This window comes from Dama dama, chromosome 20 (genome assembly GCF_033118175.1).
Source record: "Dama dama isolate Ldn47 chromosome 20, ASM3311817v1, whole genome shotgun sequence".
In the NCBI taxonomy this organism is placed as follows: Eukaryota; Metazoa; Chordata; class Mammalia; order Artiodactyla; family Cervidae; genus Dama; species Dama dama.
The window spans coordinates 81617306-81633888 of NC_083700.1; the positions used below are offsets into that span (position 1 = coordinate 81617306).

At 40.4% G+C, this 16583-nt stretch overlaps 1 protein-coding gene across 3 annotated transcripts in view; it reads right to left on the reverse strand.

The window, feature by feature from the left end:
• Positions 1-16583, reverse strand: part of NFIA (nuclear factor I A) — a 402591-nt gene that overhangs the window by 54229 nt on the left and 331779 nt on the right. For all 3 annotated transcript variants that reach the window (XM_061121733.1, XM_061121734.1, XM_061121732.1), the window contains exons 8-9: positions 9566-9744; positions 6802-6967 (exon numbers count right to left, since the gene is read on the reverse strand). In XM_061121733.1, the coding sequence (XP_060977716.1) occupies positions 6802-6967; positions 9566-9744 (345 nt within the window). The remainder of the gene's footprint in view (positions 1-6801; positions 6968-9565; positions 9745-16583) is intronic.

Here is a 16583-nt window from a genome sequence, read left to right on the forward strand (position 1 = left end):
TTCTTGGTTAACAGGTTCAAACTCATTCATATAATGAATGTATACAAGATTCATCAGAGATATAAAATAAAAAAGGGAACTTGTTATTATATGCTTCTAATTTAATAGAAGTCTGGTTTAAAAAAAATCAAGAGTTCATGGCTAAGATGGGATGGAGACAATTGTTTATAAGTCTTTCATGCATTTTTAAATTGAGTTTTTGTGTTCCTAATTAATTTAAAAAAGGAAAATATTCATGTTTTATCTTCCATCATAATTCAAAAATGTTTTTTTTTCTTTTTCTTTTCATTATAATTCTAGGCCATGATGCCAATCTTCAGTTTCTTTTCTGGAAAAGTCCATTTTTATAGTGTGTTCTTGGTGCCAACCTATTATAAAAAATTGAATTTTGCAATGCAATTAAGAAAATGAATTGTGCATTTTGAATTATCATACCACAAACAGATCCAAATGTAATGAGAGATTTGCCTATTCTTGAGCTGTTGTCCTCAGGACTCTGAGGAATATCCATTTGTTTTATTACATGTTTGAAAAGGAGTCCCTTCCCAATTAATGAGATGGTACATGTAGAAAAACTCAGTACACTGCAAAGAACTGCAGTAGGTAGGATGTTATTATAATTAGTCTTACCAGTGAAATTACCTAACATGCATGGATGTGTGCTCAGTTGCATTTGACTCTTTTGCTACCCCATGGACTGTAGCCCACCAGGCTCCTCTGTCCGTGGGATTTTGCAGACAAGAATACTAGAGTGGGTTGCCATTTCCTCCTCCATGGGATCTTCCTGACCCAGGGATCAAACTCGTGTCTCCTGCATTGGCAGATATATGCTTTACTACTGAGCCACCTGGGAAGCCCAAGATACCTAACAGGCATCTCCAAATATAACTCGGTCAAACTAAACTTATGATCCCCACCCCTTGCCCAGAACTGTGCTTCCTGAAACTTTTTCAACTCACTTTATGGCAACTCCATCCTTTCAATTGCTCAGGTCAAAAATCTAGGTGTCATTGCTGATATCTCCAGTTTTTTTTCTCTTCTCAACTCACATCTATCATGTCAGTAAATGCTATCAGCTTTACCTTTCAAATATTTCTCACCACCCCTACTGCCTCCACAGGGGCTTCCCTTGTGGCTCAGTGGTAAAGAATCCGCCTGCCAATGCAGGAGACGTGGGTTCGATCCCTGGGTCTGGAAGATCCCCTGGAGGAGGGCATGGTAACCCACTCCTGTATCTTGCCTGGAGAATCCTATGGACAGAGAAGCCTGGTGGGCTACAGTCCATAGGGTTGAAAAGAGTCAGACATGACTGAAGCGACTGAGAAGGCACTGCCCTCATATGGGTCAGGTCATTAGCAGCTCTTGCCTGCAGTGTTGCAATGGTACACCACCTCCCTTCCCTGTGTTACTTTGTTCCATTATCCTTGGTGGTGGTGGTGGCGAGTCGCTCAGTCGTGTCTGACTCTTTGCGACCCCATGGACTGTAGCCCACCAGGCTCCTCCGTCCATGGGATTTTCCAGGCAAGAGTACAGGCTCCTCCGTCCATGGGATTTTCCAGGCAAGAGTACTGGAGTGGGCTGCCATTTCCTTCTCCAGGGGATCTTCCCGACCCAGGGATCGAACCTGGGTCTCCCACATTGTAGACAGATGCTTTACCGTCTGAGCCACCAGGCAGGGAAGTCCTAATCAGCTGTTAATAAGTTTCCTGGGTACCTTTGGGAAGATAATTGACTAATTTAGCAATTCTGTTCTCTTTAATGGACGTGGTAAGGACGGCCTCTGAGTCAAGAAAATGTATATAACACCTCTTGTTTTGAGAAAGACAAAAGGACTTCAGAAATAGTTGAAAGCAAGCTACCCCAGAACCCAGTGCACCTGGGAGGGCTGCCCTCCCAACCCCCAGGTGCTAGAGGCTCAGCAGTGCCCCACTGGTCCCTAATTTACTAACTTACTTATTCTTTGTTGTTTGTCCCCTCCCTCTAGAACATAAGTGCCACAAGGGACGCAGATGGTCTGCTTCGTTCACCTTTGGATTCCTCTGCCTAGAATAGTGGCTGACTTGTAGAAGACACTCATATTTATTGATTTAAAAATAAGCCTCATAACTGGTCCTCCTATTTTAAATCTTGCTCCCTGAAATCTATTTTCAGCAAAGCCTTCAACAAGTTTATGTTAAAACCTAACTTGTGTCACTTCTTTGCTGCCCATCTCAGAACAAATGCCAAAGTCCTAACAATGGCCCGTAAGAACCTTCAACATTTGCTGCCTCCATGAGCCTGAGCCTCCCCCTGGCCCCAGCTCCCAGTCATATCCTTGTTCATCCACACGACCTCTCAGACATGGCGTCTCCCTACTTTCATTCATTCACTCATCATGGTCTCACCACACTGGCCTCTGGGTTTTGCTCCTCAAACACAGGTGGGCTGGCTGATCCTCCTGCTCTTCCCTCTACAGTCTCATGGTTCATCCTCTTGCCTCTCCTGAACTTTGTTCAAACCTCCCCTTCTCAGACAGGCCTTCTCCGACCAACCTGTTTAGGTTGTATCTAACCCCCACTAATCCCAACCCCTCTGTGCATCTCACATAACTCCTACCTATTATTATTTTATTCATTGTCTTTCTTCCTTCTGTAAAATGAATGCTCCACAAAATCAGGGATTTTTCATCTTTTTCATTTCCTGCAGAATCATAGCATCTACAAGACGGCTTTGCACATACCGGCTAGTCAATAACTATTTACTCAATGAATGAAAGAAGCGATATTCTCTCACTGGTTATCTAAACCCAGTTAATCAGCAGAAGTAGAATCCATCCACTGTGAATTACTCTTACCAGTTATTCTTTCTGTTTGTCATGGTATCCTAAAGAGATTTGGCATAGTATCTATCAATCTTCCTCCAAACATATCAACAATATGAATGTCCTCCTTGAGAGGACAGAACTGCTATTTCCACCCTCACTACTCTTTTTTAGGCCTCTGTTAGGATTTTTTCCATTAAAACATATTATTTTATAGGAACTATTTTCCCCCAAATCTGTCTTACCCTCGTTTTCCTGGCCACAGCTGCAAAGTTGCACACTGGTGCCAGAGGCAACTGATTAGTTTAAAAACACATACTCTGCTTTAGGCTGGCACACATTTGTATTTCATAAATGAGCATATTCAAAATGGTGCCTTGGACTTTGTCTACAGCACAGCACATCTGTCATCCCACTATGTCCTGACAACCTGTCTGTGACAGTGTGAAGAGCAGTTAGGGTCATTCTTATTAACAGACACGGGAGTCCAGGCCCAGAAGAGTTGTCAGTATAGGTGATCCCTACTTTCCTTTTTAAAACCTTATTTTATCACAAATCATCTTAAACCTCTCAGTAGAAAAGACTGTCCCAGGTTATACAATTAGTGGTTTTGAAAAAGACTCAATATCAGATATACTGTTGGGATGCTGAACATCTGTACTTAATACCCTGTCGTGATGTTTCTTCTTGCTGAAGTTGAGCTCTAACAAACTGACAAAGATAAACAGTATCCAACCACCCTGTGGTTGTAATTTCTAAGAAAGCACAGAATTAATGAAATGATACTTCTGCTCTAAATTTTTATCCAGTGGTAATCCAATTTCAGACACCCCCTCCTTCCATCCACAAGTGGGTTTCTGAGGAGAAGTTCTACCTTCTCCCTCAGGCTTAAAACGTCAGAATGCTACCCTGAACTAGCTAAGAAGTCACTCCCTCCCAAAAAATCTCACCTGAGGCCCCACACCTGGACCCAACTCCCTCCCAAGTCCTCGCGTGGTGCCGATGTACACCTCTGTCCCGCTGCTGTCTGGGTGAGCTGCCTGTACCCCAGCTGTCTCCCACAACAAACCCCGAGTTTCTCTGCAGAAGGGGTGACTCATCTTTGTATCCCAAGTGGCTAACACAGTCCTTGGCACATGACAGATGCCTAATATATGAAGGATGAATAAATGAATGAAAGAAGGCTGTCTTCCCAAGTGTGGGCCGGTGGGCTTTTAGATTTTTAATTTGAGAGGCTTCTCCTATACTATAAATTACAGGTTTCCCAGGCTATCACTGTCTTAAAAATAAAGTAGAAGATAGCTGATATATTGCTCTGAAATAACATATTACTGTGAATTCAGCAAACCCCAGGAAAGACCAGAAACAAGGGCTAAAATTTATGATGGTAAAAACCTTTCTATGCCATCAGTAGAACACTTGGTTTTGTCTACATTCCTAGAATCCTAGGATTCAAAAAGTAGGTATAAAGTTATTATGTAAATATCAAACTTTGGTTCCCCTTTCCTGAAATTCTTTTTCTAAAAATCTCTAAACCCAGTGCTAATGAACCGGGATCTGCCAAGGCCTCCTCCACACCTCTTCCCATCATGTTAAGTGAATGCTTGAGGCTTAAGAGGCACAAGAGGACAGAGGGTATGTTCTCACACAAGGCATTAGATTCAATCCATGGAATGAAGCCCAGGGAAGAGACTCAAAGGTGCCAATTTGATTGAGGGGTTAAGTAGCTTCTAAATGTCCTACAGATACCTTTCTTCATTAGCCTAGACTGGGAGGCTTCCACTAGTCAAGAGTTTTGGTAAATAATGAAATGAAAGTGAAGTGTTAGTCACTCAGTTGTGTGTCTGACTCTGTGCCACCCCATGGACTATAGCCAACCAGACTCCTCTGTCCATGGGATTCTCCAGGCAAGAATACTGGAGTGGGTTGCCATTCCCTTCTCCAGGGGATCTTCCCGACCCCGGGGATCAAACCCGGGTCTCCTGCATGGCAGGCAGATTCTTTACTGCCTGAGCCAACAGATAAGCCCCTGGGAGATAATATAATTCTCCAATTTATTTGGTGGTGGTGTGGTGCTTACTGTGGCTGATTTCACATAACCTTGCCCAGCTGGGGATTACTGCCCACATTCGACAAATGAGGAAACTTGGGACTGGAAGAGAAATATAGCTACCGATGTGAAAGGTGGGGGGGTTGAGCCCTTATCCTTTAGACTTAGTCTATGTAGAATAAGAAGAATATTAAATAAGGTTTTTTGAGAGTTCAGTCAATGTCCTGTACATAGAGAGAACAGAAAAGTGGTACAATATGCCTAAGTGGTACAACAGCACAATAAGCATGTAGTTGCCAATGTGTAAGTCAATATCCCCAGTGACTAGATTATTTTAATAGAGTTTGAGGATGGTTATTCTCTGACTAGTTTGAAGATGTTACATGAATACACAATCAGTAGGACTCACCTATAAGCTTCTACTTCTCAGAAGCTTCTTTTCTGAACTGAGCTTCCAAGATCCTTACAGCAAGCCTAGTTTGCTTCCTATGTCATTGGACACTCAGGGTTTTCTCATTTGTTGAACCACTTCTTACCAAGAGAAGTAAGCCTGCCCAGAATTTCCTCTAGACTCTCTTTTTGCTATAAAACCAGAATCCATGCACAATGGCACTCACTTCTGCATGCATTATCAAAATGAATACACACTAGATAACCTGAATCTCACCCATACCCATGAGGGGCTCTAGATATTTGAAAGCAGTATCCTCCATATTAAGTACAATGAACACAGGATCAACAGAGGCTCATTTTTTCACTTTGGCCTTCCTGTACTCAATACCACACTGTCCCCAACACTGAGAGATTTGAATCGTCCTTCACTATACTCATCCAAATGGCTGTCCAAGCCTAAAGCTTATGTCTGGAAAACAGCTCTTCTTAGGCTTTCTTCCATTCAATTTCCACAGCTGCTGCTCCAGTTCTTGATCTTACTGCTTCTTTCCTGGTCTATGCTCACCTCTTCCTCAATAGATGCCTGGTGTCCAGCTTCACTTCCTTGAAGACCTCCTCTCTTTGGGGTCACTGTCACAGTTCCCATTCTTTCCTATGCCTTGATCCCCCTGTAGTGCTTTAGAGAAGGTGGTCATCACAACCCCTAGCAAGACTAGGAGACTCCATTACCTGGGAACTCTGCCTGCAGCCACCACTCTTCCTGTCATTATTTCAGGTATAATAAAAGCCAAATTTATGTGTTCAACCTATTTCTATTCCATTGTCATCTTTAAAATATCAGGAAATACCAGGAGAGTTGTTCTCTCTCTAGTTTATCAAGTAATCCTATATTGTTTGATCACCCCTCCCAGAGTACTCAGAGAAGAGCCAAGAGTTCTTTTCTCTTTCCTTCCAATTCCATCTTCCATCTCCTCCCTCTGCCAATCTTAGCTAGGCAACTGCCATGGCTACTAGCTCTGATCTTCTGCCAGGCTCTTATTGTTGGTGAATGTTCAATGTACACACCTTTGAATTGGTTACTTTGATCTAAACTTATTTTTCTATTTGATGGATGAGGTACCTAGCCTTTGTAGCTCATCAAATGCATTTCTCTTGGATTGTAAGTTACTGGAAGGCAGGGCTCTACCGAAGTATGAGGAATTTTTGCTAATAAGATTCATACAGGTAGATGCTGTTTGATGATCATGAGGATAGCATTCAAAGCCACTCAAATAATATGCAACACCAAATAATTCATATTTTGACTATCAGTCCTGGGCATGTAGTTATACCATTTCATCCACCCAAACACCCAGTCATTTTCACACTTGGTATAGTTGGTGGTACCCTAGAGTTGTATCTGCTTTGATCTGGTCTTGGTTCTGCGAACTCATGCTACAACCATCACTGGGGATCGTGCCTTTCACTAAAGCCTATGCAGTGAGGGGCCAGGCTGAGATGTGGATTCAAGTGCACAGAGCTTTGTAAGTGACCGGCGCCTTGTCTCAGCCATACTTACTTGGTGAGGTGGGGGAGGCTGCGCCTCCTTCTGTTGACGTGGTCGGAGGCTTTGTGTCTGGCACCGGCAGGGGCACAGGCCTGGCCATCGGTGGTGGCGGTGGTGGTGGCAACATGGGGGTGGGAAGGAATGGGTTGTGCACTTTGCCTTGGCTACTCCCGTTGGGCTGCCGGGGTGGGAACAGAACAAAACATGCACGGGAAAAAGAAGACACAGACAGGAACCATTAGCTGCTTCTGAAAACAAAGGGTTTGTTAGGCGTCAGGCGCATTTTATGCAAATTACTAAGTATTCTAGCTGCTTGAATTCTTCCATAAGAGCATATGGATGACGAATTGTAGGTTGTTCTTAAGACATTCCACAAAAGTACAGTCTTAGGCATACATGCTCCATGTATCCTAAACTTATCTCTTGAATTACTTTGACCTTCTTTGCATCTGATTCTATGAAATGACCTGCCAACTTGTGCCAGAAATGCTTTGATTCAGTACTAACTGTGACCTTTGTCATCATTCTCATGATTATTAAATATTAATTTAATTTATAAGTGTTTTATAGAATGCAGAATTATTCCATCATGCCTATTTATACAGATATAATGAAGTTTCCTAAATATGCATTTGAGATTAAAAAAATATTTTATTTTCACTCTTCAAAGTTGATATTATATAACATTTAATAAATATGTTAAGTGAACATAAAAAATTGCTTTCACATATTGTATAACATCAGGCACAGAAACTTTAGAATTCAGCCGTCAAAATTCTGCTAAGGAAAAATATCACTTCTAATTTTGATTTAAATTATATAAGCATATGCCATAAGAGTCATATTTATTTGGCTGCCTGATGTTAGAACAACCAAGTAACAGCTCTTTAACAAAAGAAATGTTTTCTTCTGAAGAAAGCAATAAAATCCATTTATTTTCAAGTTTGTCCACATAGTCCCATGAAGAGACCTGCCTTAAACCCTATAAAATTTTGATCAAAATGCAAAACTGGGCATTTGACAGTTATATAGGATGATGTCAGGACTGTTAAAAAAGAAGTTATAGAAATCTGAAAGTCAGATGCTTGATGCTGGTGATCACTTCAGTCGTTTCATGGCTTCCCAAGTGGCCTTTCTGCCTCCAGTCTTCAGTGACATCGTTCACTCAGCAATAACAGCTCCTATTTCAGCTCTAGTCCTGAATCAAAATTCAGTTGAAGGAGATGCTGCTGTCCCAGGCTTTTAAGTTTAAGCTTAATAATTCTGCAGAGGAAGTCTCACTCCCTCATCAACATTCACTTGTATATTTAGTATTGTTCCTCAAAGACAATCTCATCTGACAGTCAGAATGTTGTGCTTTCCTGCCAACAAACTTGCCTGTGTGTTATTTCTGAGTGGGCTAAAAGTCCATAAGTGAATGTTTTAGAATAAGCCAAGCAAATGAATACACAAGCAAAAAGAAAAAAGGCTCCATATTGATTTGTTGTCTAGACAGAAATGTATCTGCTAACACATCACCAGACATTAGTCAAAGCTGCCTTTTCTGCCTCAGATATGCAGAATCAGGTATTTCTTCAAGCAAGAAAATCAGTGATAGAATGGTGTGATAAGATATTCTAAATTAGGCAATCATAATTATGATTCATCTGTGGCTTCATGTGTAGTTACTAGAATAAAAGGAAAATTACATTTGGCTTTATGTTGTTCATTATTTCCAATTTATTATTACTGGCCTTGGGATATAGCTATCCATTGTAAACATCTGGTTCTACATTTGAAACAAAATTTGTGATTTTTAAAAAATGGGAGGGGAGTCTGATGGAGAATGGATAATGTATATGTATGGCTGAGTCCCTTTGCTGCTCACCTGAAACTATCATAACATTGCTAATCGGCTGTGTCCCAGTGCTGGGAGGGATTGGGGGAAGCAGGAGAAGGGGATGACAGAGGGTGAGATGGCTGGATGGCATCACCGACTCGATGGATATGAGTTTGAGTAAACTCCGGGAGTTGGTGATGGACAGGGAGGCCTGGCGTGCTGCGATTCATGGGGTCGCAAAGAGTCAGACATGACTGAGCGACTGAACTGAGCTGAACTGATGTCCCATACAAAACAAAAAGTTTAAAAAAAATCACTTTTACATTAGGAATATTGTTTCAGTTTGTGATTTAGCTTATTTGAGAAAAAAATTAAATCTTCATTCAAATCTATTGAAGACTGTTTAGCTTTATACAAAGATAAGTGGGAAAGATAACTACTTGCAGAAATAGCAAACTATAATAAACTACTTTGAGCATCTTGAGTTCAAGTACTGGTCAACTTGATGTAAAGTGTTAGAAGACTATTTTTAAAAAATATCAACTTGGTTGATCTGAAACATCTGTGCCCCCTCCTCCCCCTACCACTCAAAATCATTATTTAAAATTATTTGGTCTTTCTATTTTGTTAACTGTGTGAGCCCTTGGTTAGTGTGCAGGAGGTGGAATTATCTGCCCACAGACCTTAGAAGGTTATACAGTTCACCCTTGAGATGATTTATATCCATAAACTTGACAGTTGAGAAGTTAACACAAACACTGTTTTTAAATCCTGGCCAATCCCTCTTAGAGTAAGTTAACTTTCCCACAATCTAGAATAAATATGACATTTGCCTGTAGTCAGTCAGCACAACATTGGAACACCACGTCACATGGTCACAAGGTCTCCCCTTGTTATTTTTACATTTGGTTAATATTTCTAAAGAAATTGAGAAAAAAAAAAGAGAATTTTCCTTACATTGAGGAACCCCACCTGTCCAGCCTGCTGACCAGCATCAGGGCAGACAAGTTGGACAAACTCTTTCAGCGTCTCCTGAGGGTGATAGCGGATGGCTGGGTGAGAGAAGTAAGGCCCGGGCTGCTGGATGATGGGTGACGTCGGAAAATGAAGAGTCGATGGTGTCGCATGTGGACTTGCTGTGGGAAAACAAAGCATCACGGTTAACAAAGAAAGACTTGCTTGGCCACAGCATTTAAACCAGATTCAACTTCCTCTTAAAATTTCTTCTCCTGACTCAATTCGCAGTAACTGCTCCTGTGACAGCATTTAATACTGGAGAGGTCTGATAGATTTTCTTCCTTAAAGCTCTAAGACAAACATGGAGGTTAGATTAGGGTAGAGTTTCAAGCTGTCTTTCTATTTTCAGTGGACATGAGTTATAAAGGCATTAATAATCCTTGGTGAAGCTGAAGATTATTCATTACCTTAAGAGCCTTTTTAATGAAGCAGGCAATAAAAAATGTATTTGGTAGATTAGACCTGATTTAACTGACATTACATATGACAAATTCTAGTTTGCACATATGGATCCCCTTTCATGCTGAGCATTCCATAGACAATAATTCATTGTTAAAGCTCTTATACCCCTTTCAAGGAAATTTCTAGGGACTAATTCAGGATGAAATTTTTTTGAAGTCTGTAGTAAATGATCACTTAATGAACCCAGGCAATTTGGGTGCCTCACTTTACATGGAAGGTTTCAAAGCCAAACTCTGAAATGCGGAGATGTTAGAGCAGGGGAACCCACAGGCAGAAGAGATAGGCAGTGACCCCTGCTAAACTGCTGGCCCTCTGCTCATACAAACTGATGAAAGACTCAGACAACTATCACTCCCTTATATCTGAACCTATATATTGAGTTTCACTGATATAGGAAGAATGTTATGTTAGGCTAAAAAACTGTACATGAAGTGCTTAATAATTTTGCCTTGGAAGACTCCTGCCCTTGATGTGGAAGGGTGATTGGTAAAGCCTGCTGGAGGGTAAGAAGAGCATGTGGGCTGAAGACACAAACCAAATAATGCCAACATGGCAGCTCTCATCTCCCGAAGAGGGCCCGAGAGACATCTCCCAAGTAGAAGCAGATGAGAGCATTTATTTTTCCTTACTTTTTGCAGTTTAAATCTTTAAACTCAAGGAGCCCCTGCAAAAAGAAAACAAACGAATACCCAAATATTTGGAAAGTAAGGCTTTCCTAACATTGAGAATGACTCAATAAAACTGAAGAGCAAGTAAGCAAGACTGGCCACACTTCTTACCACCATTTGATCAGTAAGGCTGAGGACTGTCAAAAAAGGATGCATCTCTATTGATCCCTGGACACGGGTTCTTTGTTCTCTACTGTATCTGTAGGACTGGGGCATTTGCTGACTAATAATTGGGAGTGGCAAGAACTCTGAGGTTTTGAGTGGCACTGTAGTTTTTCAAGAGTAGAAACAGGATTTTGGAATGGGAGCAACAGTCCATACCGTGCAGATGATTTGATAAGATTCCTTCATTCACGCAACCTTTAATCTATCCAAAAATATTCCTAGGCTCTTACTATGGGCTTGGGATACAACACTGAAATGACACAAAGTTGTCTTCAGTCCTACAACTGAGGGCATCTTGAATAAAACCAATTCGTAGTGGCTCTTCTCTCTTCACCATCTTAGTAAACAGTTTCTCCATCCATTTGATGGATTCATTGTCATATCCCCAGAACAGTGTCTGGCACTCAGTAAATATCTGCTGATGGTACAATGAACGATCAGAAATTAATAAAGTGGCCATACAAATAAATATAAACTTAAAAAAAATTTCCTGGCAAAGAGCCATGGAGCATATAGAAAAACTGGTAAAACGTAGGAGTTAATGTGTGCTCAGTCGCTTCTGTCATGTCCGACTCTTTGAGAACCTGTGGACTGTAGTCTGCCAGGCTCCTTTGTCCATGGGATTTTCCAGGCAAGAATACTGGAGTGGGTTGCCATGTCCTCCTCCAGGGGATCTTCCCAACTCAGGGATCAAACCTGTGTTCTCTTATGTCTCCTGCATTGGCAGGCAGGTTCTTTACCATTAGCACCACCTGGGAAGCCCAGGACTTAATACACTGGACGATAAATCTTGGAATCCGTTATAATCTCTGAGTTAAAATCTGCAGCTAGAAAGTTAAATGGCTCTAGCCATCTCTTACGAAGCAAAAGGCTTTAAAGAACCCAAGGAATTTTTTCATCTAATATGGTATGCTCGTCTTTGCTGGTAGAAAGAAACTTTTACCCAGTGGCCTGTATTTGACCAAGTAGTTTCTAGTTAGAGATGGAATGCCACATTCCCAAATGAGGCTGGGAATGTACTGACCACAATGAAATGATACACTCAACTTTTGCAGCATGTCAAACACAAAGGTGGCACCTCCATTGTGAAGAGCCTACAGGAAACAGACCTTAATAATAAAGTGGCAATGCTTCAGGTGCTCAAGTGGAAAGTGATGAATGGTTGTGAGATTATGAAATTGTGGTGGCCAGCAGAGAATGCTGTCCAAGGGAGAAATTTACTTGAGCAAAGACTGGACAGATAAAAGTTAAAGAAACCTGATAGAGAGGAAATAATTTAACGGGACCATGAAATTCCTCCCTTAATTGTTTAATCAACACCCTTGCCCTTTCTGTTGCTGTTGTTCTTGTTTTTGATAAACATGTAAAAGAAAACCATTAACAACTAAAATGTAGACCTTAGTTTCTTTGTTACATGTTACTAAAAAAAAAATTATTCCCCTTTTCCTTGTGTCATACAGTTTATTGTAACACAAACCTGAAAACACATGGTACTATATGGAGTTAACTCTATAATGGTTGATTTATAAGAATCAATTAATTCTTAATTAATACCAGGAAATCATTTAGCCTGTAGATTCAAACTAGACACCGGCTGAGTCTGCATTTCAAAGGGTCATTCTTCACAACCCCTATTTTCTCATGCCTTGGATGTCTGCTTCAGCCACTAGTTCACTGGAACAGGATATAAATCATTCAAGATCCTGTGCTTTCATTTCTTCAAACAGAAAACAGTTGTGTTACACACATCACAAAGTATGTTGTGTGTGTATGTGTGTGTGTTAGTCGCTTAGTCATGTCCCCAACTCTGCGACCCCATGGACTGTAGCCCACTGGGCTCCTCTGTCCATGGAATTCTCCAGGCAAGAATACTGGAGTGCGTTGCCATTCCCTTCTCAAGGGGATCTCCCCGATCCAGGGACTGAACTCGTGTCTCCAGCATTGCAGGCGGATTCTTTATCACATGCGCCATGAGGGAGTACTATTAAATACATGTGAATTCTCTGGATAACCTTCTCGTAGCATTCTTTCCCTAAACAATGAGACTGCATTGGGCTTTTCCATTGCTCTAAAGCTCAGATTTAAGATTCTAGCCATGTCTAAATCTGGTTTTCCTTCTTCTTTATTTCATTTCTCTTTTATCTTGGATTAGATGTTTTTAGTGTGCCTAAGTTTTCGAACAAGTGGTCACAAATTATTTTAGAAAGTGTCACTGGGGTTAAATTAACCAACCAATTATTCAATCAGCAAAATTCACTAACTGTATTTTGAGATGGTCAGCTCAGGTCCTAGAGAAGAGAAACTACCATTGTGAATCTGGCATGGTGCTAATGCAATGCACAAAAAATGGTATGAGTCCAAATTTTTGACGGAGAAAAACATCTCTTATGGATGTGTGTGTGTGAGTAGTTGACACAATAAAAAATTATAGCACATTATGTAAATGCATATTTAGATCCTTTAAAATGTGCATTATTTACTTGAGAGTCAATAAAGGCTTTTCTCAAGTGGTTACAGTTTATTGCAGTGCATCCATCTGTATCCATGTTGATGTTAATACAATTTTGTGTATTAAAAGGCACTACAAAATTGGCTGCTTCTGGGGTCTAATACTCTTAGTACCCTAGGCCAGGAGCAGCAAAAAGTGTCACAAACACTCCATTTGAGATGGATCTCACTACTAGTTTAAACTTTAACCAGAGGCCAGACTTGTTTCAAACAACTGCTGGGGCTTTTCATAAAGAATACAAATAAGATGGGAAGGAAGGAAATTTGATCAGGTTTCTTTGGCTGGAATGGCACTGCCTCACATCTGAACAAAGTAGCCACAATTAAAGAAGCAGAGACCCAGAATTTCCCAGAGGTGTAGGTTCAGTTATTTATTGCAAAATGATCATATTACTGGATACTTAAAAACAAGAGAGCAGGTCAGGCAGGTTGGTTTACTCATTTGTGTACCGCCCCCCACCTCCACCCCACTGTGGCCCCGATCATTTAAAAGACTCTTTTAGTTTGAAAGAGGAAAAGCTTAAAATTAAGTGTTATTTTGTGTATGTGTGTATATATATATATATATATATATATATATATTTAACTTAAAAGTATTCTTCTTCTTTAAGGTATAATTGATTAAGACTGGGGAAGGAGAAGGTCAAAGTCATTACTATATTACTGTGTATGCTGAGAGACTTCTAAGGTCCAACAACTGATTCTTGGTCTGAGAGTTCACTACAGGGAGTAGACTTTACGGACAATTTTTCCAGCTCAAAGATGGCCAGGGAGTCATGGCCACATAGGTTTGGTATCTTGTATTTCATTCTAATTCATTCTAAGTCTTAGGGAAAAAAAAAAGACAAAAGAAAATCACCTGTCTTTACCACTGCCAGCAGTTTTGCGCAAACAGAACCTTTAAAAGTTCTAATAACCCTCCTACACTTTTCTCAAACCAAGAATTCATGATTGAAATATAGTCTTCTGTTTAGGCTTGACACTGACTTAATTTCTTGTCCAGGAACGACTACAGACTCTCACGGGTTGGACAGAGACTTAGATTCATGTCATATTAGTTTTTGCTTTCCAGCACCAGCCCTTAGACCCTAGTCTCTCTTCTATGGGAGGCTACAAAGATAAGCTGTTAGGAGAGCAATGCAAACGATAAAATCAAATCCTCCTTCAGGTGCAGCATGCTTGTAAGATGGCATTACACAGTCTTCTTTGCTCATAGAGCGAATGACCACTCCCAAGGCCTGGCATTTGGGAACCTTCAGTCTTACCATTAATTGACACTGTCAGTGGCAACAGGTGAAATTCCAAACTGCTTCTCTCTGTTAGCACCATTACAAGAACAAGCTACTCATCTGTCTTCAGCGGTAAGATGTTATTTAGACAAAAATAACCATTTCCGTAAAGTACAAGGTGGCATTAAGAAATCCTGACTACTCATATTTAAAAGTAAAGCTTTTAATAAGGCACAGTTCTAAAAGGAGCAGAAAGTGGAAGAAAAAAAATTGCATTAAAAAAAAGCATTCCATAAGGGCAAATAGAACTTGAATTGTTTGGGTTGTCAACTACTATGGAGTTTAGAAATCCAAAACCACAATATGTAACACCATGATAGCCTACGTAAAGCTGAGAAATCTTACTGGTCCATGGCTATAATTTATACATCATTCATGAGTCAGACCTGCTATTCACAAAAGTTTAGAAGTTTGGAGTTATGGGATTTACTTGAACAGAGACACAAGGAACAAGAAACTGGCAATGGTTTTCAAGCCTTTAGAAGGTGGAACTTTTCCTAAATAACAAACCTTTGATTCAAACCAAGGTTTTCAAAACACATAGTACACATCTTTAACATCACTGAAGTCATGTGAAAGAAGGTGGGTATGTCAAATGAGAGAAATATATGATATTTCATAATGACTTGCAAAACACCAGTATTCTTATATTATTTACTACCAAACAAAGTAACTTTCTGTTACAGTAGACTTCCAAAATAACTGATATATTCTATTCTATTTAAGGCAGAAGTTCAGGATAGAGATCAAATTCCAATATCTTTTGGAAAAGTAAATTAAAAAAATACAGAGAGGGGTGAGAGGCAGCAAAGATCTTTTTAAATTTTAATTTAGATAAATTTTCGCTACTTACAGATTTTTCTTTCTCAAAGGCCCTGGTTTATAGTCTAGACTAGGGGTTGGCAAACATTTTCTGTCAAGGCCAGAGAGGACATAGTTTAGGCTTTGTAGGCCTCATGGTTTTTGCTGTAATTACTCAATGCAGGAGCAGCCATAGATATCACATAAATAAATAAGCATAGCCATAAAATGTTCCAATAACATTTTCTTTTAAGAAACAAGCAGAGAGTTAGATTCGACTGGTGGGCCATAGTCTAATGGCCCCTGGGGTAGACCCACATAATTCCTGTTCACTCTCCAAATACCAGCAATGCTCTGTCTGTGAGCTGAGCACCAGACAATCACTGTTCCTCCTACCCACTGCCTACCAAACCTGGTTCTTGTCCCAGTTTGACTTCCCGCTGACGCCTCATCTTTTTGAAGGCTTCCAAAGCAAACTGCTTGCCTTCTGTATCCCCACTAACTAGCCATTATCACTCTTTGATTGACCCATTTCATTACTAATTAACATGCTTTCGGTGTGTGCTGGTTCCCCACACCCACGTGTACATGCATGCGTACATGCTAAGTTGCTTCAGTCATGTCCGACTCTTTGAGACCCAATGGACGGTAGCCCACCAGGCTCCTCTGCCCATGGGATTCTCCAGGCAAGAATACTGGAGTGGGTTGCCATTCCCTTCTCCAGGGGATTTTCCATACTCAGGGATCAAATCTGCGTTTCCTGCTTTGCAGGCAGATTCTTTACCGCTGAGCTACTGGGGAAGCGCCGCCCATGTGTATATCATGTCAAATCAAACTTAAGAGTCAGAAAAGTAGTAGATAACCAACAATGATCTACTGTATAGCAGAGGGAACTATATTCAGTACCTTTAATATAATATAATATAATTAATATAATAATAATAACCTTTAAGGGAAAAGAATGTGAAAAAGAAAAATATATATATACATATACACATATAAATATATAACTGAATCATGAAACTAACAAGACATTATAAATCAACTATACTTCAATTAAAAAAA